This window comes from Xiphophorus couchianus, chromosome 6 (assembly GCF_001444195.1).
Source record: "Xiphophorus couchianus chromosome 6, X_couchianus-1.0, whole genome shotgun sequence".
Taxonomy (NCBI): Eukaryota; Metazoa; Chordata; class Actinopteri; order Cyprinodontiformes; family Poeciliidae; genus Xiphophorus; species Xiphophorus couchianus.
Genome location: NC_040233.1, coordinates 9,022,526 through 9,044,281, shown reverse-complemented (window position 1 = coordinate 9,044,281; position 21,756 = coordinate 9,022,526). Strand labels below are relative to the sequence as shown.

Below are 21,756 nucleotides of genomic sequence, written 5' to 3'. Positions count from 1 at the left end.
TATCAGGGAGCCCCTACCCGTCCTGACATCACCGGTAGGGGAAGTGTGGTGGTGGAGAAGGAGGAGGAGGTGGAGGTGGGATCGGGGGAGGAGGGGGGGGGGGGTTCTGCCCTCGCCTTCTCACGTAAGTTTTACAAGGGAAATCCTCTTCTCTCCTTTTCTCCTCTGCCCATGCGGCGCTAAACCGCCTCTGCATCCCTCTGATCCAGAGCGGAGACAGGAAAGAGGTTGTAAAGTTTATTTATGTAGTTATCATTCTTGTCTTTGACCTTATCCATCCACCCATCCGTCCATCATCATCCGGTGGTAGAAGTATCCAGACCTCTCAGATCCAGACGCGCAGATTTCACCACCGTGCAGTCCTTCACAGTACACCGGGTGTTTTGTTTTTTTTTGGTTTTGTTTTGTTTTGTTTTTGTGATGTAATGAGATTCTGACACTTGCTGAACATCTTGGATTTGTTTAGGACACAGAATTAAATTGATGAGGCAAGGGATGAAGGCAACAAGCCATAAGACCAGGGAAGTTTATTTATTTAGCACCATTCATAAACAAGTCACACCAGCGTGCTTCACAGGGAATCAGAATAAAGACATGAAAATAAAGCATGATCATAAAAGGATCTTATAAAAGAAAGAGACCTGCTCTGAAGCTGATCTTAAATGTATATTCACTCATAAACCTACTGTTTTCTTCCTTTAGAGATAGCAAGCAGACCTGGACTCAAAGGTAGGAAAGTTTAAAATGGGGTTTATTTCAACAACAACAACAACAAATTCAAAATAGGGTTAAAAAAATAAAATTGAACAAGCACCAAAAGAGACAGGATGCTCGGGAGGCAGTTTCTCTGAGTTTCGATCCCGAATCAGAATAAGTAGGAATAAACAAATCCAGTTTCACCTCCTGATATATAAACTCTACCAGTATAATCTGCTTATTACGCTACAGTTCATTAAAAGGCACACACAGCAAATCCCATTGGTTTCCCAGTTTTCAACAAGCAATGATGACCTTGGAACTGCAAGTCTTGTCACTCTAGTCTAGTAGAGTGTTCTAGTTGAAATATGCAAAATTAGTACAATTTGCTTATGGTTTTGGTCCTAACTACCATTTGCAATATCAAGAGGCAACAATGTACTTTTCTCAATTTCATGCTTTCAAACTAAGAGGGGCATGTTTGTATGTTATAGCCACAGTTCTAATAACTGGTTAATAATTGCTTGTTCCAAGACCAATTTAATGTAGCATAGGACTAGACATGTGCCAGTATATGATGTTTAAGTTTAAGTAATAATATCCCATAATTAGGGTGAATACATAATTATATTGAACTAAAATATACAACATTCTTTAAATTGCATAACATATTAAGTATTATGTCATATGAAACATGTATTGTTATTTTGATGCATAGGTTATATTGACGCTATAGGGATAAAAGCGCAATTGTAATCATTTTTAAAGAAAATACCTTTTGTTTTTATACAGTGTAATAGTTGATTTTAGCTGGTTTATGAGTCAGTCTGTCGGCTTGATGAGTGATGTGTGGGTTCCAAATTCGTTTGTCTTGTAGCCGAAGGGAAAGTGAAACACACAGCAACAAGTGGGGCAGGGGCAAGGGTATGTTACTCCATTCTTTATAAAAAACTGAAAATCTTGGGTCACTTCTTCTGACTGCTCATTCAGAGGATTTTAAACCAGTGGAACAACACAGTGAAAAGAAGTATGTGGCTTTTAAACTTGACAATTTAACATGATACATCTCCGCAATGGTAATGCTCACGGGTAGATGGGATGACTTTGTTTAAAGGGTGATTTTGAAATACCGGTAAGTTAAGTGAAAGTGGTCTGTAGCTAGTAGTAGAAATTCATTCAATGAGCAAAATAAGATCTGAATGATAAACGTATACCAGGATTTAGTGTCTTTCAATTCAATATTAGTGCTTTAATTTTGAAAAATGATAACTGATTTCCTTCACTGTCTTCATGCTATTTCACCGGCGTCTGAGTTACATAATAAACAAAAACATACGTCTTTTGTAATGCTTTTCCGTAGGTTCCTGTCTCCTTCTGAGTTAAAGCCGTTTAACACTGCCCTCACTTACGCTCGAAGTCAATAGGAAGGATTTGAATCCAAAAACCTGACTCTTAGATCTGGTATATTTAGTTATGTAGAACTTCATCCTGTTTGCATCACTCTATTTCTGTGCGCATTGTTTTCCTGTTGTTAGTCGAAGTGCAGATGGTTGAAATACTTGGCATTCCGTTTCGCTGTTTGATCAAAACCTTCTAGGGGTCCCAAAAGGTTTCCCATGATTGATCCTAGTTTTATAAAGTCACACACCTTTGAAAGGAATGAAAAATACCTTCTCAAAATGCATTTAAGCACAGAGTGGAGTAATCCGAGGCTCCCCTGTCGGCATGTAATGGATGAATGTTGTTGGAGGTGGCTCTAGTAGAGATGGAAGGGGGCTTGCAATTTTCTTTCACCCAAAACCCTGTTCTACCTTTTGTCTTTTCTTCCTGTTTGTCTGTTCTCTTAATCTAACTCTATCCCTCTCTCCTGGTTTGCCTCTCTGTGGCGGTACAACTCAGGCAGATACAACATCTGTCCTGCACATGAAAAGCTTTCTTCCAAAATATGCTACCCCAGTTAAGCAGACCTTTTTTATTTTTTTCGTGGACGATCCAGGATGAAAATAAACCCAGCTGAGCGGAGAGTGGTAGCACAGGGTGAGATGGAGGAATAAACGGCTTTAACGGTAAAATAAAATTCACTGAAACTATCAAATAAAAGGATCTAAAGGGAACATGACATGGAGTCTGTCCATGTTAGATGTTTAATGGGGTTTCACAAAAGAATGAAATGACAGCCTTTGATCATTGGGTTTTTTTCTGCAGTTTTCATGCTTGAAGAAAACCGTGAACTAAGGAGGAAAACATCTGACAGACAGTTTGCAATTTATCAGTATTTTGAGTAATGCAAACAGATAAGCTTGCTAGTTCCAACATGCTAACGCAAAAGACAGGTGTACTTACCCAGTAATGACTGCTGGATGTATTTCTGAGTTTATGTTGTTGGGACAGAAGTTAGGCAGTTTTAACCAAACACTGAGGGGGAACACTGTGGCCTAAAAGAAGAAACTGGAAGGTTTCTCATTTTTCACATAGCTCCATTTTGAACACAATTAACAGACCGTGATATAACAAATATAAAATTGTCATGAACACTGATGCTATTATAGCAGTGTTCATGACATCAGTTGTGTAAGTGAGTTTAGTTAAAACTATAAGAAAAATTTCCTTAGGCCTACCTTAGATGATTGTTTACTGTTGTTTCACGCTAACTAGTGCTAGCTAACATTCGTACTATGACCAAAGAATTAATCATGTATTAGATATAAACAAGCAAATATTAAGTTTAATTGTTTGTAATTAAAACTTTCAACTCTTAACTCTTTTAACTCTGTTAGTACACAGTTGTTAGCTGTTAAGTCATCAACAAGGTCTGGGGTTCTGAGTTTGAATCCTGACTGGGGCTGAAGTTTTTGTTTTTGAACAGAAATGCACCGATTTTGAACATACTTAAATTATGGCGCATTTGACCTTTCATTATAAATGTCTAAATGAATCATGAAGATAGACAATAAGACATATCCTCAAGTCTCAATAATTCAATTTTAGATGATCTAGAAGGCTGTTGTTTACACCTTTGACATTTATTTTGGGAATTTATTTTGACCCTTACAAATGGATTATGATCCTTGATGAAACCTAAATAACCTCTTCCTTGTATGCGAATGTCAAATAGCCACATTCCCTTTCTAGATTCCCACATTTACTTAAACTTAAATATAGAAAAATACTTTGGTTGTACAAGTGGGTACAAAACATCCCCCTGAGGGGTGTGAATTAATAAAAGGTTGACACGAGCATGAAGTTACAAACAGCACCACTTTGCACCAAAAACAAAGTGCAGGAAATCAACCATAAAACAAAGGTACAAAATGACAAAGCAGTTATTACTTTCTTACTCAACCAGATGACGGGTTATTCTTTCTAACACACTCTTTGGTAGCCCATTTAACCCATTCTTCTAGATTGACAGCATGCTAAGTCAAACACAAACTAATGATTTTGACTATTTTTGAATAGATGAATTACTTTTTATCAGCTGGCTCCTGTATGATAAATCACAAAAGACTTTTGTGCTCTGGATTTTATTTTAAAACTTCTGCCCATGAGCCCTATTTGTTTGCAAATTCCTTCTCTGGTCATGTGAATAAGTTCATCTGGTGATCCAATACTCACTTTCTGTTCTATCCTTCTTCTATCTAGTGATAGCTAAATGACAAAAACACAGCTCCTAGAGTGTAGGTGGTTGTTGTTGTACACCCTCTGTAATGTTGCCACTTCTTTCTCCCCCCGCAGACCCTGCTTCTCTTCTTTTTTTTTTTTTTTGTCAGGCTCAATTTGCAAACAGGCCCCTGGTTGGAGATGGAGATGGAGGAGGAGGCCGCTGGCAGTTATGGCAGGGGCCCCTGAAGGGGCAAAACAGTTCCTAAAGACTGGGAGGCAGGAATTCCTCAATTCCAGCCTGCCTGACGGAGGGATCTGTCTGCTAAACGTAGCTTTGAAATCCAGCTGCAACTGTGCCGGGTGGCGGATAAATAAGAGATGGTGACAAAAAAAAAAAAAATAGGGGGCTGAAGGTGAAAGTTTAGAAGAGAAAAAAAAGGAGAGAGATAGAAGGGGGTGCAGAGTCTGAATAGGTGAACTCCAATGGGGCCCCACCACCCACTGTAAGGGACCTCCGCAGATTATCCTTCATCTCAGCTTGTCCGTATGACCTCAACAACCCCGAGGCCTGTTCTCTGTCTTCCCCCTTTTCTCTCACTTTCCTTTTCACGTACACACACAGACACACACACATTTCTCTCTTACCTCTGTAATATCCAGCTCACCGAGACCGCTGACCCTCCAGCTCCACAATGTTCACATTGCCACACAAATTCATCAAACACACACGCACACGCACCCTGGTTTCCCACACAAAAGAGAGGGGGGACCCGGTGGAAGAAAATCCAGGCTGATGTGCAGGAAAAATGAGGAGGGGGGAGAAATTAGAAGAAAAAAATTGTGCAAGAGGGTAGTCTTTTCAGTTACCATAACTATTAAATAAAAGGGAGGGAGTGGACAAATGCAATGCGGCATACATATAGAGCTGCAGGTGTTATACTTAAGGGAATCAGAGGCAGTTTCCTGAATGTGTGGGGCATTCAAGGGATACAAATAACAAGGAACACTTGCTGTACAAGCTTGAATTTATATGGAACTTAGACTTCACTTTTTTATGTTTTTTCCTGCTTCCTAAGACTTGCCTTTGAAATTTTTTAAAAAGAAGCATCAGGAAAAATGTCTTGCACGGTGGTCCTTTTCAACAAAATCACTTTGCTTTTTCCCTGTTATTGAAAAAAAAAAAATTGTATTTTATGTCCCAACTGAGCTCCATATTGATACATATAAACTTCTTCCACAAACAAAAACATGGGAAAATCCAGGCTGCGCAGGCCGTCGTGGAGTACCCCCTTGTTTGTCCAAGTGGAGGTAATGATGGAAAAACAAGTAAGCGGGCGGGATAAACTGCACGCTTCTAAGGTTTTATTTGCAGAGCTGCAGGTGGATGCCTGAAAGACACAACCCTGTGTTTCTTGGCGCACGACTCACTGGACTTTGAGAGGGAGACCTACCACCTTGTGCTTTATCTCACAGCAGTAAAAAAAAAAGATGCCATTCTGGATTAGAAAACAAACATTTAACCTGGATGATTAGAAATACAGTATAAATATTGTTTTTTCAGAGCATTTTGGGAGTAGTTAGAGATTAGCTGATTCCATGCATATTCTGCTGGAATCATATTCTTTAGATGACTGGTTGACTTTATGACCAAATTTAACAAATGCCATCAATCTGTAAAGAATCATTAGGCCTATTCAAATTTTGTCATTAGTTAGGCTTCGCTTTATTACATTGTTGTTAAGATTTCTTTTACTTTTTTTATAATAAACTATAAAAATGCAGACAATTAAAGAAGTATGAAATGTAAAAATACATTTGATACTGATCCCAACAAGTCCCTATCTACATTCCAATGCTGTTTTTGATATGGTCTGTATGGCATCGTGCTCTGGGCAGCAATAGCTGAGGGCTGCCTCAAGGCAAAAAAAAAAAAGTTATGAAAGTTTATTGTTTCCTATTAGCATCCAAATGTTGCTGATGATGATGAAGTTGGTATCTGATTTGAAGCATATTCTTAATGTAAAGGCCTAATTTGTTGGGATTATATTTCAGTATCCCTGTTTAGGAATCCAGTTGAGATATTTTTATCGTATTGCTCAGAGCTTATATGCATAATTCTACACTGAGTGGACATTGTTTAAAACTCAAAGTTAACTTTGAAGATAAAAGTTGCTGAATTTGAAAATGCACACAAAAACAACAGCGAAGGACAACACAAAAAGTATGAAACTTACAGACAGGACTGAATGTTTAGAGACAAAGCAGTTGTAGCAGCAGCAGCAGTAGTAGCAATGTCCAGGCTAAAATAAATCCAGCATATATTCAATTTATTTTAGCCTGGGATTAATAGAGTTGAGTAACAGTGATAATAGTAATCATAAAGATTATTTTCAAAAGCATTACTAGCAAAACAGCAGCAACGATAATGAAGATCAGCACGAACAAATAGCTTTTTCATTCATTTCTTGGCATTAGAAAATCTGAGAATCAAACCCTGTTAACTGGTAGGAAATCAGCTGAAAAACTGGCTTTGTATGAGTTTGTCCTTATTTGCCCCATATAATTTATCTACATAGGTTTAATGCATGAGAACCAATATGTGCCACTTCACCCCGTCAAGCCTGATCAAAATCCATGTCACCTTGGAATATATAGGTTAATAAGATCCTCAGGCAAACATATAGAGGCAATTATTTTATTTTTATCTTTCTTCGGAAAAAATCTCGCACCAAATTGAAAAAGCTTTGTTTGATTATTATTTTACAACGTAAGTCCGTGTAGCAATACACGGAGAACCACTGTACAGAGAGAAAACTTATTGCAGTCTTCCTGGCCACCAGGGGGCGGTAATGAAAAACTCAGACGCACAACGGCCATCTAGGTAAGTCGAAAATACTCAAGAGATCACTTTCTGCAGCTAACAGTAGCTAGCCGGGTAATCTCCTGGACAACGCAGTTGAGCTTATTTTAATGTCCGTCCCAGTATTGGTGTGTTTTTGTTTTTTTTTTTATAAACCACTGACTGTGTGAGACGTCGTCAATGAAAAGCGGGAGCCAGACAACGGCGGAGAAGAATTAAACGCGCTTCATGTTTGGCCACTGTTTGCTTTTTCCCAGGATGCTAGCAAAGAAGCAAGCCAGCTAGCTTGCAGACCTACCAAAGCAACCGAAAAGGAGCGCTGTCCGAATGCTTTGAACGGCAGCGCAGAGCATTTTGGTGGCGTGTTTGTTTTCTCTCCTTTAAACGGCCTCTCAGTATGTCTGGCAGCCGGCCGCAGCAGAGCGCTGGTGGGGCAAGTTCAGTGCCTGGCACCAGCAGTAGTAGCAGCAGCAGCAGCAGCACTGGAGGCAGTGGAAGCAATGCCGTTACGAGCAATGGGCCCGCTACTGGGAATGCTGTGCCGTCCCGGACTCTGGGTGCAACAAACGAGGCAGGCAGCTTCGCTTCCCTAACAAGCAGACCTTCAGCGTCCTCAGGCAGCAGAAAGAAGTCCCTCCATCAGGCACCTCTATACAACGGCCTCTTGAACTCATACGAAGATAAAAGCAACGACTTTGTGTGGTTAGTTTTTATCTCAAAAGTTAGCATGAAGCTTCTGTTTGGGACTGCCATCCAAAGTAAGTCTAACATCTGAGTTTTGATAAAACTTTTCTCCGGTTTTTTTTTTCTTTTCAGTCCAATTTGCTTCGAAATGATAGAGGAGGCTCACATGACAAAGTGTGGACACAGTTTTTGGTAAGTGTTAAAGTTTGATTTGAGGTCGGAGGGTTTTCAGCTACTCTCCAAACATTTTAAAAATCATTTCAAATTCACTCAGACTAAATGAAGAAATGCAAGATTATCCCAATCTGTGTATCAGAGTATGTATCTATCGTTTATTAATTTTTTTTATTAAACTCAGTGCGTCCAAAGCACAGTGCCTAATACTTAGGCAGATAAATTGATGGATCCCATTTGGTGGCAGTTTTCATTCCCCCTATGCATTCAGTGCATAGGGGGATTTTTTTTAATCAACTAATCCTTTAAAGATGTTTACTAGTATTCTTTCCAGCTAGCACAGAAGCATTGACAATATTACATTGTGCTCAATGCAGTATTTCAGTAGGCATATTTGGAATATTGCATTGGCAAAATGTTGGCAAATGATTATCATTTGCCAACATTTTCACTAAAATCCATTCGAGGTGTGAAAGTCCGTCCAAGTGGCCGGATGTATTCTTAGCATGCACAATGAAAATTTGTGGTGCTTGAAATGCATAAACCTACCAAATGTTGTATCCAAAAAGTTTTGACTGTCCACGATTTTATTGTAACAACTGCAGTTTTACACTGTAACGTGTATGTGAGAGCATGGTGCGGGTTTTAGGAAGATTTGGCTGCAGTCAAACTCATAGAAGCTGTTTGTGAAAAAAATCCAGGCTGGAATATCAAGTTTTTATTACCAAAGATCTTCAGCCATCACTTTTGAGCCAAGCTATTAGAAAAACCATATGGTCTGCGCAAAGCATCTCAACAATGCTTGCTGCTGGACTGCTGCATCATCTTGTATTTCTATCAAAATAAAATGACCATCAGTAAGGCAGACGTATAATGAGCTCAGTGCTACCTGTTAGCCCCATCAAGCAGGCGACTGCAGAATAGCCTGTACCGTCACTGTTAATCCAGTCAACACCAGAAGGAAAACGTTTTAAGTCACATTGGTGAGCAGTTAGGACTTGTTCAGGGATAGCTAAAGGAGGATTAGTTCACATTTCTGAGTGGTAAATGTAGACTGAAAACAACCAGATTGAAAAAAAGTCAATCTGGAGTAAGTTTATATTCCTCTTGGGAGTATAAACTTATGAGTATAAACTTATTCCCAAGAGGTATGCATTCAAAAATGGTCACTGTTATGCCACAGTATGTTCCAGCCATCTACAGCAGCATGCATTATGGTTTTGGGATCACATGAGTTAGACTTATGATTCGCTCATATAAGGTTGAAGCCCTTGCAACACAAATGAAACTCTGTCATTTCAGAATCTATTTTTAAATCCGTCAAAAGTCACTTGTTTATCATAATGTTTGCCAACCTTCCCAGCTGATCCTCTTGATTCTTTGTGCCTTTTATGATGTCATCAACCCAGATGTACATAAAACAGAATGGGCAATTTATTTTACTTGGTGCAGTTTTTTTGAACTGTTATGCTTTTAAAGCACATTTTGAGGGAGTTTTACTGTATTACTGTGTTTTTCATTGCCTGTTTCCTTTTGTTAGTAGAAAAAAAATATATCCCCCGATATTATCTTTAAATTTGTTGACATTTTCTGTACTCAACAGAAACAAAATTTATAATGTGCTACATCCCTACCTGACAGATCACTGTTTTCTTGTTTGGTTTTGTTTTAATTCCCTTTTTTTCTCTCTCTTGTCTGCAGTTTCAAATGTATTCGTCAGAGCTTGGAAGACAGCAACAGATGTCCCAAGTGTAACTATATTGTTGATAATGTGGATCAGCTGTACCCTAACTTTCTTGGTAGGTATTTTGAGTTGCCATTTTTAGCAAAAGCTGTAAGTTACAATGTGTACTTGTAGTTTTAAAATTTAAGCATAATAGGGTGAGTCTGTGCAATTGTTCAATTATCATTTTGTGTATAAGGTCACCTTCATACTAAAACTTAAAAAAAATGATAACCAAATTAGATGAAGTATGTTACATCTACTAACCAGCCCTACTTTGCATTATTGATAATTCACATCATGACTTTTTCTTTTTTAATGCTCTTACAATTGATTTCTTCTCTTTTTACCCCCTTTCTTCTTATCATTTTATCCCACGTTTTTCAGTAAATGAACTGATCCTTAAACAGAAACAAAGGTCTGAGGAAAAAAGACTAAAGTTAGATCATCCTGTGAGTATAATGTCTTTATTTTTGTTAGTTTAATTCTCACTGCCTCTGAAATATCACTTTTCTCCTTTCCGATCGTCGCCTCTGGTCCTCAGAACTGGCCGCGGTGGCAGGTCTTCCAGGATATTCTGAGTCCTGATCAAGAAAACTTGGACCTCGCAAATGTCAATCTGATGTTGGAGCTTTTGGTTCAGAAGAAAAAGCAGCTGGAGGCAGTAAGTAAAATCTTTGAAGAGGAGGACTTTCTGAATTCATAAACAGATCAATGGGTTATAGGTGTAGCTATAAGGCCGCAGCAGGAGAATATTTGTTGACTACTCGTAGAAATATTAAGTATAAGGTATATGTGAGTCTTAAAAATCTCTAAATTAATCCAGGAGTGGTTCTTTATGGGTACAGCTCCATCTGCTGTATAATGGTGTCATAATGGATGTTCAGTTTTATTGAGAGACATAAAACCTGCAGAGAAGTGTTGTTTTTTTATTGTCTAAACCAGGGTGTCTCCTGTCCTAGGCCCCATCCAGCTGATTCAAATCACTACTCAGTGTGTCATAAAGTTCTACAGAAGCCTGTTAAAAAAGCATTAATTTAATTCAGGTGTGTTAACCCAGGGAAATGCCTAAAGCACACAGGATCCCGGTACTGCAGCTTACTTTGTAGACTTCTGCTTCAAACTATTAAATTGACTCTAAAGGATCTTAACACACAGAGAGAGACTTATGTTTGCTCAATAAAATTCAGGCATAAACATCATTGTTACACAGAATATTTTAAATTGCAACTTATGTAACTAACATGATTCAGCATTGCTACTGGAGTTGCTAAAATTACCAAGCACTGCTCGCCATCTAAAACAGTGGTGTCCAAACTTTTCACAGTCCAAAATTAATAAATTGAAAGTTTTCATGGGCCATAGTATTTTTGCCCCCTTCATTTAGAATTATTCTATTGATTAAAATTATTTAATTTTTTTGCCTGCTCAATAATAAAGAATGAAAGAAAGATGTACAGATCTAGTTCAATCTACACAATGTTTTTAGTCTTTTTCTGGCAACAAAAACAAGAAATTTACTTGGAAACTTTTGCTGCATTTAGCCAAATCTCTTTTTGTGTAAAAAGTTGCTGGATGTGTGTGGCAATAAATGTTGTAATATTACTATAAAAGCCAAAGCCATGGCTAAAAAACTAAAAATACTTGGTGTTCCTAATGTTATTCATTCAAGAACATATAAATTTGTCATATAAAATCTCATCTTGAAGTGGGGCGGTGGGCCACACAAAGTGGACCACGGGTTGCACTTTGGACACCGCTGATCCAGAGAATAACCATCGAAATAATTTTTTTTATAAAATCAGAGATAAGAAATCGGTTTAAGTAATATGGATCATGATGGTCCCGACGACTGCTGCACTGGTATTAGTTTTTTTTATGTAGTTTGCTATAATATCTAATAAAGTGGCATGTAAAGGTGCCACTTTATTCATTGAGTAAAAATGAATAAAGCTTTTAGGTGCTCTGTGTTGAAAAGGTTGTTAAAAATTACAGTTAAAACAGTTATGTACATTTCCTTTCAAAACGGCACTGAGCCAAATTTAACTTTCAGAGCCTTTTCCAATTAGTTCTTCAGTGGCAAAATGTTTTCTCTTATGTATTTTTGGAAGAACCCCTTATGTCTTCAACATAGATTATGTTTAAAGTAGAATTTGATGGAATCAATCAAAATGTTCTCATTTGATCAAAGACCAACTTTCTTGCAGCTAACCATGTTGCCCCTGTAACTAATAAGAAGAGATGGAAGAAGATTCATGAACAGGAGTCAGTTTTTGTGTAATTTGTCCAGATCTTACCTTTTAAAGTTCTTTAGGGGTTTCTGTCGAAAAGCGGAGATGCAGCCATTTTTTATCCAGATGGTGAATCGAGGCGAGTAACAATTCTAGCCAAAGATGAAAAGCTCTTAGTTGCTTCAAAGTTATAATATTGTTAGGCTGTGTTGTCAAAAGTCAGGAGTTTTTCAATCATGTGAGTTCTTTACTGTGTAATGTTCAACATGGTGGTTTTATCAAAAGGTCAGAGGTTGATTCTTAGTGGTGCCACTAAACCTTGGTCCAAAGCTCTTTTACATCCCCTTCTATTTTTTTTTTTCTCAATCTGTATGAGGGGGAAAAAAGGGAAGTAGGAGTTGCGTGCATCCTGTTGATTTATATTTGGTCACATCATCACTGTCTCACAATCAGTAAGTTGGATTTACACAAACTATGTTGTGTAAGCAGGTTTTCTATCATTACTGGGATTTTGTTTAGATGATCATAAGAATTATAATTTAACCTTGTGATGATAACCTCTAATTGATGATGTTTTCAAACCCCAAACACTGACATCATTGTTGGGATTGTTACTGTTGTTGTTTTGAAGTGGGCTTTTCTTCTTCCATCAGACCGTAAATAATTATGAACATTCGGTGTTTAAAATTAGAGTCTGAAAAACATTGCTTGTTTGGGAGGATCTTCTTACAAAAGACTCATTTCCGTGAAAACATTGTAGTTGATTTTTTATTGTTGCAAGCCTGAATCTGAACTAGTCACAATGGGGCTGGATAGATGTCCCTCACATTAAATCAACATGGAGATGTTTGGTTTCAAAGAGACACTTTGAGAGCAAACTAAGTCACTACAATCACTTCAGACAAATAGCTGTGCAACATAATGAAGCTCTGATGGCTGCATGGGATAGTTTGAAATTACAAGGCACTTAAAAACCCCAAGAAATGTTAAATAGCATTAATGTCTAATATGTCACATAATATATGGTGTGTTTGTTTTTTGTTGTCCTATTTTGCTCATTAGTTACAATTTAAACAAAAACAATTATATTACAAATATGATTCGTTTCACACTTAAAAACCGTCCACAAATTTAAAAATAACTTGTCAGGCAATGACAAACCATGTAATGTCTAGTTTGAACTTTTCCAAAATATTTACTTTGCTATAAATATTAATCTAACTTTCTACGCCATTTGCCACTCTGACAAGAAAAGGTCAAAATTTGTTTATGCATCAACTGATGTGTTTCTGCTTTTACTTGATTGCGCTTTATGTCTTTACCTGCTTTAGGAATCCCAAGCAGCTCAGAGGCAGATCCTCATGGAGTTTCTTAAGGAAGCAAGAAGAAACAAGAGAGAGGTATGACTGCTCTGTAAAATATATACATATATTAAAGCTTACATGTCTACCAACAACAAAAAAAAAGATGTCACGAAATATAAAAAGTCTGAATAGTTTAGTGTTTTCGGTTTCATCAACAGCAACTAGATCAGCTACAGAAAGAGCTAAACTTCCTTGAAGAAGACATTAAGCGTGTTGAGGTAAATAAACAGAGCTTCTCTACAATCAATAATCATCCTTATTGTTTTTCAGAAACAGCCCTCTCGTCAAAATCACTAAAAAACTTGAGATAAATAATTATTTTTTGTTTATTTAGGATGTAAGTGGGATTTCCTCCCCGACGATGGAGGCAGAGTGCACAGTGCCTAATGTTGAGGCTCCTTCTCCAGCCCCCAGGTACTGCGGATATATGGATTCTGTCAATATACGTACAGAAAATGAAATTATTTTACTATAAAATGTTGGTTTTATCATAACTAAAACTCTCTTGGTATAATCATGAAATTGAGTTTTTTGTATCTGTGTTATAGCCTTGATTTTCCTTTTTCTTATGTAGCAGTATCATTGAACCTCCAGATTACAACCAAACGCCAGGATTTGGTGCAACAACTCCAGTATGTAGCACACGCTCAGTCTGTTAATTAGCACTGAGTTGTGAGTGGAAGCTGTGCCAGGGTCTTTTTTATAACCCCAAGTTTCCTCCTGCGTAACCTCTAACTGCTGGACTGATGTGTTTAGGTGAAGCGACAGACTTGGTATAACAGCACACTGGCATCTAGAAGAAAGAGGCTGACTGCTCATTTTGAGGATCTGGAGCAGTGCTACTTCTCCAACAAAATGTCACGCATCACAGGTACGGGAAAAATCAGCAGGTTGCAGCTAAAGAGGTTAAATACTTGCAGTTAGCTATAAAATGCTTAAGGGTTGTGCCTCATTGCTGACACTGAAGAGCAAACTACATCCATGGGGTCATTTTAAGGCCACATCTGTTGCTAAGTTAATATTTTATACATTTTCAAATAACAAATATAACTTTTCAGCATTGATTGTGGTGCTATAGTGTTCCACAGACACCACAAAGGCTAGATTGCCTTTAATGTTTTTGTTTAGATCCTCTAGCATTTCATGGAGCCTAGTTGGTTAAAGATTTGTAGGTAAAATAAATATGGTGAAGTGAGACCATATAAAACTACAAAAAGCTTAAAGCTGATTCTAAAAACAGAATGGAGAGAAGCCTGGACTGGGGCATTCTGGGTAGTTTGTAGACAGTGGAGGGAAGACTGATCCAGACTACCATTGCACTTAACAATCGAAAAGTTGTTTTTAGCATGACAGTAATCAAGCTCTTCTGACAGTTGGTGCCAACCTTTTTTTCCATGTTTCCATTTTGGTTCTTGACAATTAATCTTTTGGGATGAGCTTCAAGCCTTCCAGGTTGAAAAACCTCTTTACCATCACCCTAATCTTAGGATTCTGCCACAGATTCTTTAGCTTGCATTCAGAAGAAACATGTCTGGTCAAATATTTACTTTAAATCCGCCAGAAATATAACTAATATCCAGTCTGTGTGTATTATATAAAGGCCATAAACAAAATGAGATGCCAATGGAATTTATATCTATGAAGAAATCATTCACATTTTTAATTAAAAACAAAACATCCATTTTTTTTCCATATCTTGGAAATGTAATTTTAAAAATTTACCACATTTAGTGATTAGGCGGCCACAGTGTAATTGCTTAATACTTAATACACGAGTGGATTATGTATAAATACATGCAATGTATAAGTGCAATATAATATGAAGTTGGGTGTCGGTTTCTTCAGATGAGGGCAGAAACCTGAATCAGCTGGAGGATTTTATGGAGTGTTTGTCCAAATTCACTCGCTACAACACTGTGCGGCCGCTGGCCACCCTCTCCTACGCCAGTGACCTCTATAACGGCTCCAGTATTGTCTCTAGGTACAGAAAACAAAACCTTTACTACACTTTTTCATGATTTTTGTAGTGAATCTCTCAATATTTCAATTTTTACTCTGCACCAAAATGATCTGATTTCATAAAGAAATTTGACCAAATCGAACTTGGCTGTCACTGACTGCATGCTGTGTGTTTCAGTATTGAGTTTGACCGTGACTGTGACTATTTCGCCATCGCTGGTGTGACCAAAAAGATCAAGGTTTTTGAGTATGGAACTGTGATCCAGGATGCAGTGGACATCCACTATCCCGTCAATGAAATGACCTGCAATTCCAAAATCAGGTGAGTGGCACACAGGTTTTATCTTAAATTGATGTAAATATATTTTAATTTATGCGACTCTAATACTCTGTCGTGGAGTTGACCTGAATTCAAAGTCCAGATGGATAGAAGCTGTAAAACATGCTTGTCAAACAAGATGGCTGCCTTGACATCCCTCTGTACTATGGAAAAACAAGGAATGTATTAATGGTGGAAAAAAATCCAAAACGTTCCAAAAATTTAATTTTCAAAACCCTAAAATTTGATTAACTGATAAAATTGATTAATCAATTACTATCAATTACAAGTCCCAATAAAATGCACAAGTTAAAGTGAGAAATGTGATTAGGATATAAATGCATGCTGTAGGTATTGTTTCTGTAATAAAAATAACTGGCTATCACATGATGCCCCTTTTTTTTTCTTTTTAGACCTAATTACTAATCAGACAATATTGTAACCTAATTGTGAGCTGTCATGTTTACTAGTAAGAGCCAAAACTAAAAGCAGATTTAATTTGTTCTAAAAACAACAAAACAAAAGGCTCAAGTACCAAATAGCATATCAGCAATTAACTGAATATCAATGTGAAAGGTGCTCTCAATCATGTTTGTGTTGTTCTGTGTTTGTGTTTTTTTTGTAAATCATTTGAGGATCCTAAAAAGCGTGATTTAAATTTGATGCATTATTATTATTTTTATTAATATTATTCTTATTTTTGCAGCTGTATCAGCTGGAGCAGTTATCACAAGAACCTTCTGGCCAGCAGCGACTATGAGGGCACCGTCATTTTGTGGGACGGATTCACCGGCCAGAGGTCCAAAGTCTACCAGGTGTGAAACCTCCACTGCTTGCTTATGCCAAGCTGTGGGCGTCATACTTTTATTTCTACACGTCATTAGAATGGTAGATATGCACTTTTTGCCAATCTTATAAAGTTTAATGTTTTATTTTCTCAGGAACATGAAAAAAGATGCTGGAGTGTCGACTTCAATCTGATGGACCCCAAGCTTTTAGCCTCCGGTTCTGATGACGCTAAAGGTAAAAAAAAACATAAATAATAATAGTAAGGTGGCCATCTGTTTGATTTACATCTTCTCTTGCATAAGTTTCAAACCTGGAGTCTTAATTGAGCACAATTGAGTGGCCAAAATTGTGAATTTTTAATATGGCGACCTTGAAAACGCCCCAGAAATGATCTGCTCAATCAGTGCCTGGAGGGGTTCCAGGCACGCAGACCATCTCAGGTGGTCATTGGGTGAGAGGCGGGGTACATCCACAGGTTGCCAGTCCATCCATATTTTAGATGACAAATGGGTGAATTGAATTAAAATGGCACACCTTTCAAACTCATTTTTGTGTTGGAACAAATATTTGGACTTCCAGGAAAAAGGAATTCCTCCAGAGTTTTGTAATGTTTTGATTTTCCTCTGCAGTAAAGTTGTGGTCAACCAATCTTGACAACTCTGTGGCTAGCATCGAGGCTAAAGCTAACGTGTGCTGTGTTAAATTCAGTCCAACCTCCCGATATCACCTGGCCTTCGGCTGTGCAGGTAAGTGAATCCTGCGCCGGCTGTGGACCAGAATGAATTTTTATTCAGTTAATTTTCTGCTTTCACATGTTTGTTCTGTGCTGTCAAGTTTAAACTTGTTTCTCTTTCGATTTGATGTATTATTTTTTGTGGTTCTCACCTCCCACTACATTAATTCCTCTGTAAGAATGATACATTTCTTCTGTGGTCACACACTCCTTGGTGGTCCAGACAAACATTTATACCAGCCTCAAATGAGAGTAGAAATCATAATAAATATCCAGTTTTTTATTGAGTGTCTTTGCTTTCACTAGCATTAAAGAACAAAAACAACCGGCATGGAAAATGTGCCTCTGAGGTCCACTAAGAAAAAAGAAGAAAATCTTGACCTTGCCCAAGCAGGAGTTGAACTCCAATCAATTAAAAGAAACATATTTCAATGATGAAAAACATTTCTTGTTACAATTCAGGTCCACCGGGACATTGCACCACGTCTTTACTATGACTACAAACCTCTGAGGTTTTTGAATAGAACTTAACAACACACCACTCGCTGCCTCATGGATGTTTCTTTTTTTTACCCTCCTCGTGTTATTCTCCCCAACAGATCACTGTGTGCATTACTATGATCTACGCAACACTAAGCAGCCAATCATGGTGTTTAAAGGCCACAGGAAAGCAGTGTCCTATGCCAAGTTTGTAAATGGAGAGGAGATAGTTTCTGCGTAAGTTGGAATTATCTTCAGATACATATATATGTATATATATATATATATATATATATATATATATATATATATATAGTATGTTTATTTTATTTTTACAGTAATGTCTAAGATAAATGTTTTACTCAATGTTTGGTACCTTGGTGTTTTTGGTGCTGCTAATTCCTCCAACACTATTCACAAATTAGAGACTGTGGTCATGCTTCTAGTATGTTTTTAAGTAGACATAATTAAAATTCTTTGCTGGCATATATATTTATGGCTCACTTTTTGGTTTCTTCACTGATGACATCAACCCAAAACACTGGAAAGGCTGCTAATTTCTTTAATGATGTATTTTCAGTTAATTATTAGCCTACAAATGTCGTACATTTGAACATTTACAGCCCAAGTTAATTTGAGTTCCATCTGTTAGCGTCATTAGTTTAGATCAAGCCTATAAAAACCAGCACACATTGTGTCTGAGCCCGATCGGACCCAACTAATCAGCTTTAATTATAGGGCCGAGCCCAAAGTAAACCCGACATATTTTAATTAAGATATTACCGCTTTTGTTTTTGGACCACAGTTTGAGCAAGCAGTGTAACTTCTGCCGATTTTGGCTTTAGTTTACTAACTTTAAGCTCCATTTTGTCGCTCGTTGTACCCGGTGAGTCAATTACAAATCACCTGGAAACAGTGAAATCTATTGAGTTACCAGTTGTAGAATGAGAATCAAGCCAGTAGTAAAATATTTTAGAAAACACAAATTGACGTGTTTTAACTACCAAAAATGTTCCAGTTTAGACTCGTTTCACATATTATTTTGTTGTGTTCTGCAGGTCGACAGACAGTCAGCTGAAGTTATGGAATGTCAACAAACCTCACTGCCTGCGCTCCTTCAAGGGTCACATCAACGAGAAGAACTTTGTTGGCTTGGCATCCAATGGAGACTATGTTGCCTGTGGTAACGATTCAACGATTGACTATTTCTCTACGGAGCAAAATATGTAAATTTAAGTATCACATTTTCTTTTTGTGGTTTTGTTTCCGTTACTAGGCAGCGAAAACAACTCTTTGTATCTGTACTACAAAGGACTTTCCAAGACGCTGTTAACATTCAAGTTTGACACAGTTAAGAGCGTCCTGGACAAGGACAAGAAGGAAGACGACACCAATGAGTTTGTCAGTGCCGTCTGCTGGAGGGCGCTGCCAGATGGAGTGAGTGACTGACAACATTTAAGAATCTTTTAGTTGCAGGGATTTTTGTGAAACTTGTTGTTCTATTTAATCTCTTAGTGAAAATGTTTTCGAAACGTACTGAACTTGTCTCTAATAGTTTTTCTTTTGTTTGTTTGTTTTTACAGGAATCAAATGTTCTAATTGCTGCAAACAGCCAAGGAACAATCAAGGTTTGTGTTCAGAGCGTTTTCATGCTCTGCTTTTTTACAACCTTGGGGAAATTTGAGAAGTTCAGTGGAGCTGGGTACAAGGATTTAGCATTCAATTGTGTTTGTAGACAAAGTTTCATATAATTCCCAAATGGAAGTGCAAAGCAAACCAGACGTTGACCAGAATTGAATGTATCCTCATTCTCACATTGCATTTGTTTTAGTTTTGTGTAATTGGAGATCTATTTGCCCCATCTGAAGTGTTTTGTTGTATTTTTAATATAAAATAATTAATAAAAACTTCACTTATTTCCTGTCTTTACTCTGTATTAGCATTGTACAACTTTCACAAATGTTATGTAACAAATAAAATAAGTAACTCTGCACTGCTTTTCTTCCCATAGGTGCTTGAGCTCGTCTGAAAATCTGACCATCTCTATGGACTTCAGAACTGCTTCCCTGTGTGGCGGAAGGACCAGATGGATGTAGGAAGATCTCAGGCTGCCTGCCAAGCTAAAGCAGTGAACTGATCTGCTCTTATTTTAATTTTAAATTTTAGTTTGGTTTATTTTTCTCGGGCAGCAGGACAAACTCGGGACCAGTTCGTCAGTAAAGCGGGTGATTCCTTTTTTTTGCAATAAAACAGGGACCGAATATGAGGCACAAAGCCAAAGGAGACTTTGAAGAAAGCTTTTTTTTTTCCCGTTTATCAGCATTATATTTACTTAAGTAAAACGCCTCTATTGTTTTAGGTCAAATCCAACTTTCTATTTTTGCTTTTTAATTGAGCTTCTTTTTTCAGCAGCACATCCAGCTAAATGTTACCCGTTTGGTGCATTTTCTTTTAAGGCCAAAGCACAAAACAGAACGGCATGCAGAAATGTCTTCAGAGAAAACTTTTACCCTATTACCCATCATTGTTTAACTTTTTGTGTCTCTTGTTTTATGTAGTTTTTCTGTTTGCCAAATTGGTGAAAAAGCAGTTTTAATAAATATAACTTGAATTTCATTCACATGTTTGTCAAAAATCACAGCAAGCCTCCCCTTTATCTAAGGCGGCTTGGCTACGTGGAACTGGAATATTTGTTGTGTTCGGGCTGTTTGTTGCTTTTTAAAAAAAAAGAAAAATAATAACCTCGCAGAATCGGTTTTAGTTCTTTTAAAGTAGCAACAGAAACTTTCTTCACGTACTGTAGGCTTACAACCTATCACCTGAACTGAGCGGCACTGTAACTTGAGAACTGCTGTCGGTTTTTGTGGTGTGATAATCCATTAAGTCACATGGAGGGGATTGAAGAAGCACCACTAAGACCTATTTTATGACTGAATGAGAGGTGTTTTTGTATTTGTATAACTGAATAAATTATTTCAGAACAACCTCTTCTTTAATTCCTTTGCTTATTTTTATTTTAATGGTGAGTGATCACCCTGGAGCTGGTCCTTCACCCAGTTTGTGACTTAACCATAGTCCTGGCGCAACTCTCTGTCAAGAAGAGCGCGGCAGATGTCTTGCAAAGGGAGAGCATTGGCTAAACATCTGAAGTACACACTGGGTTTGTAGATTTCTTAAGATTCCTGTGATAATAGTGAGTAAACACTGAGAGTTAATGTGTGGCTTCTGAATGGACTAATCTAGTTCTCTAATCCAAACATTAGCTTTTGTAATTACGAGGAGGGTCTGCTGAGATATTGGATCTATAACTACCCAAATGAAGATTTCTATGCAGTACCCCCAAAATAGTTTCACCTCTATCTGTACTCCTTGGCATTTCACACAGAGATCAGGGCTTTCGTTACCTGCTGGGAAGAAATTTATTTTGTGCCAGCTGTTGGATGTTTCTCTAAGCCAATTTCACACATAACTTGGAAAGTAGCTTGAAAATGAGCAGAGAATTAGATTTTGACTTTCTCTTCAGTTGCCCTTTAAAACAAATCTATTTGATCACAGCTTTCTAATCTAAAATCTATATAGGTAAGTAAGTTTAATCAGATAGATTGCTCTTTGTTTTGGGAAATGATTTTTTTTTCCACATGCACCAGAATTGGTTTTTTTCCCATTAATATGTGCTTATAAGCAAATTCATGTTCCTTTAATTAAATTAACATTATGGATGCTCAGTGTGTAGGAAATATTTTGTGGCCATCTCCATGTAATGTTCTTTCCACCAAGAGTTATATTGTAATTGTAGCAGACCTACCATACAGATGTGGGTTTATACAACAATCATAACAGCTGATCTCAGGCAATGACAATCTCCTTAACTGTTACACTACTGATATCAATTAGCTGGATTTCTGTTAAATTAAGTTACTCACTTTGAAAGGAGTGAGTATTTATGCAATGATTAACTTCATCTTTTATTTGACCTCATTTTAAATAAGTGACAGTGGGTCTAAACATAACCTTTCACTTTGACATTAGATAGTATTTATTTTTAGATTATTTTGAGAATGTTTTTTTTTTTTTTACTAGATTTAAAAAAAACACTGGAAGCGGGTAAATAATTTCTCTGGTTATTGTTAATAAAAAATTG

At 37.4% G+C, this 21,756-nt stretch overlaps 1 protein-coding gene across 1 annotated transcript; it reads left to right on the top strand.

Annotated features, from left to right (window-relative positions):
* Window positions 1–7,165: 7,165 nt before the first annotated feature.
* Window positions 7,166–20,599, top strand: cop1 (COP1 E3 ubiquitin ligase). Its single transcript, XM_028021599.1, has 20 exons — window positions 7,166–7,861; window positions 7,976–8,035; window positions 9,719–9,816; window positions 10,128–10,192; window positions 10,285–10,404; window positions 13,303–13,371; window positions 13,494–13,553; window positions 13,670–13,749; window positions 13,910–13,967; window positions 14,092–14,206; window positions 15,181–15,316; window positions 15,473–15,616; window positions 16,320–16,428; window positions 16,555–16,636; window positions 17,032–17,148; window positions 17,735–17,852; window positions 18,674–18,798; window positions 18,892–19,052; window positions 19,199–19,243; window positions 19,627–20,599. Exons 1-20 carry the CDS (start codon window positions 7,557–7,559, stop codon window positions 19,642–19,644), a joined length of 2,085 nt encoding a protein of 694 aa, XP_027877400.1. The 5' UTR covers window positions 7,166–7,556; the 3' UTR covers window positions 19,645–20,599.
* The last annotated feature ends 1,157 nt before the right edge of the window (window positions 20,600–21,756 follow it).

What these genes read in the sequence shown, in the direction of transcription:
- cop1 (XM_028021599.1), top strand. Translation starts at nt 7,557, where the DNA reads ATGTCTGGCAGCCGGCCGCAGCAGAGCGCTGGTGGGGCAAGTTCAGTG. An exon ending in CAAGAAGAAACAAGAGAGAG is followed by an intron (nt 13,372 to 13,493) that starts GTATGACTGCTC and finishes TTTCATCAACAG; the next exon opens with CAACTAGATCAGCTACAGAA. An exon ending in AGAGGTCCAAAGTCTACCAG is followed by an intron (nt 16,429 to 16,554) that starts GTGTGAAACCTC and finishes TTATTTTCTCAG; the next exon opens with GAACATGAAAAAAGATGCTG.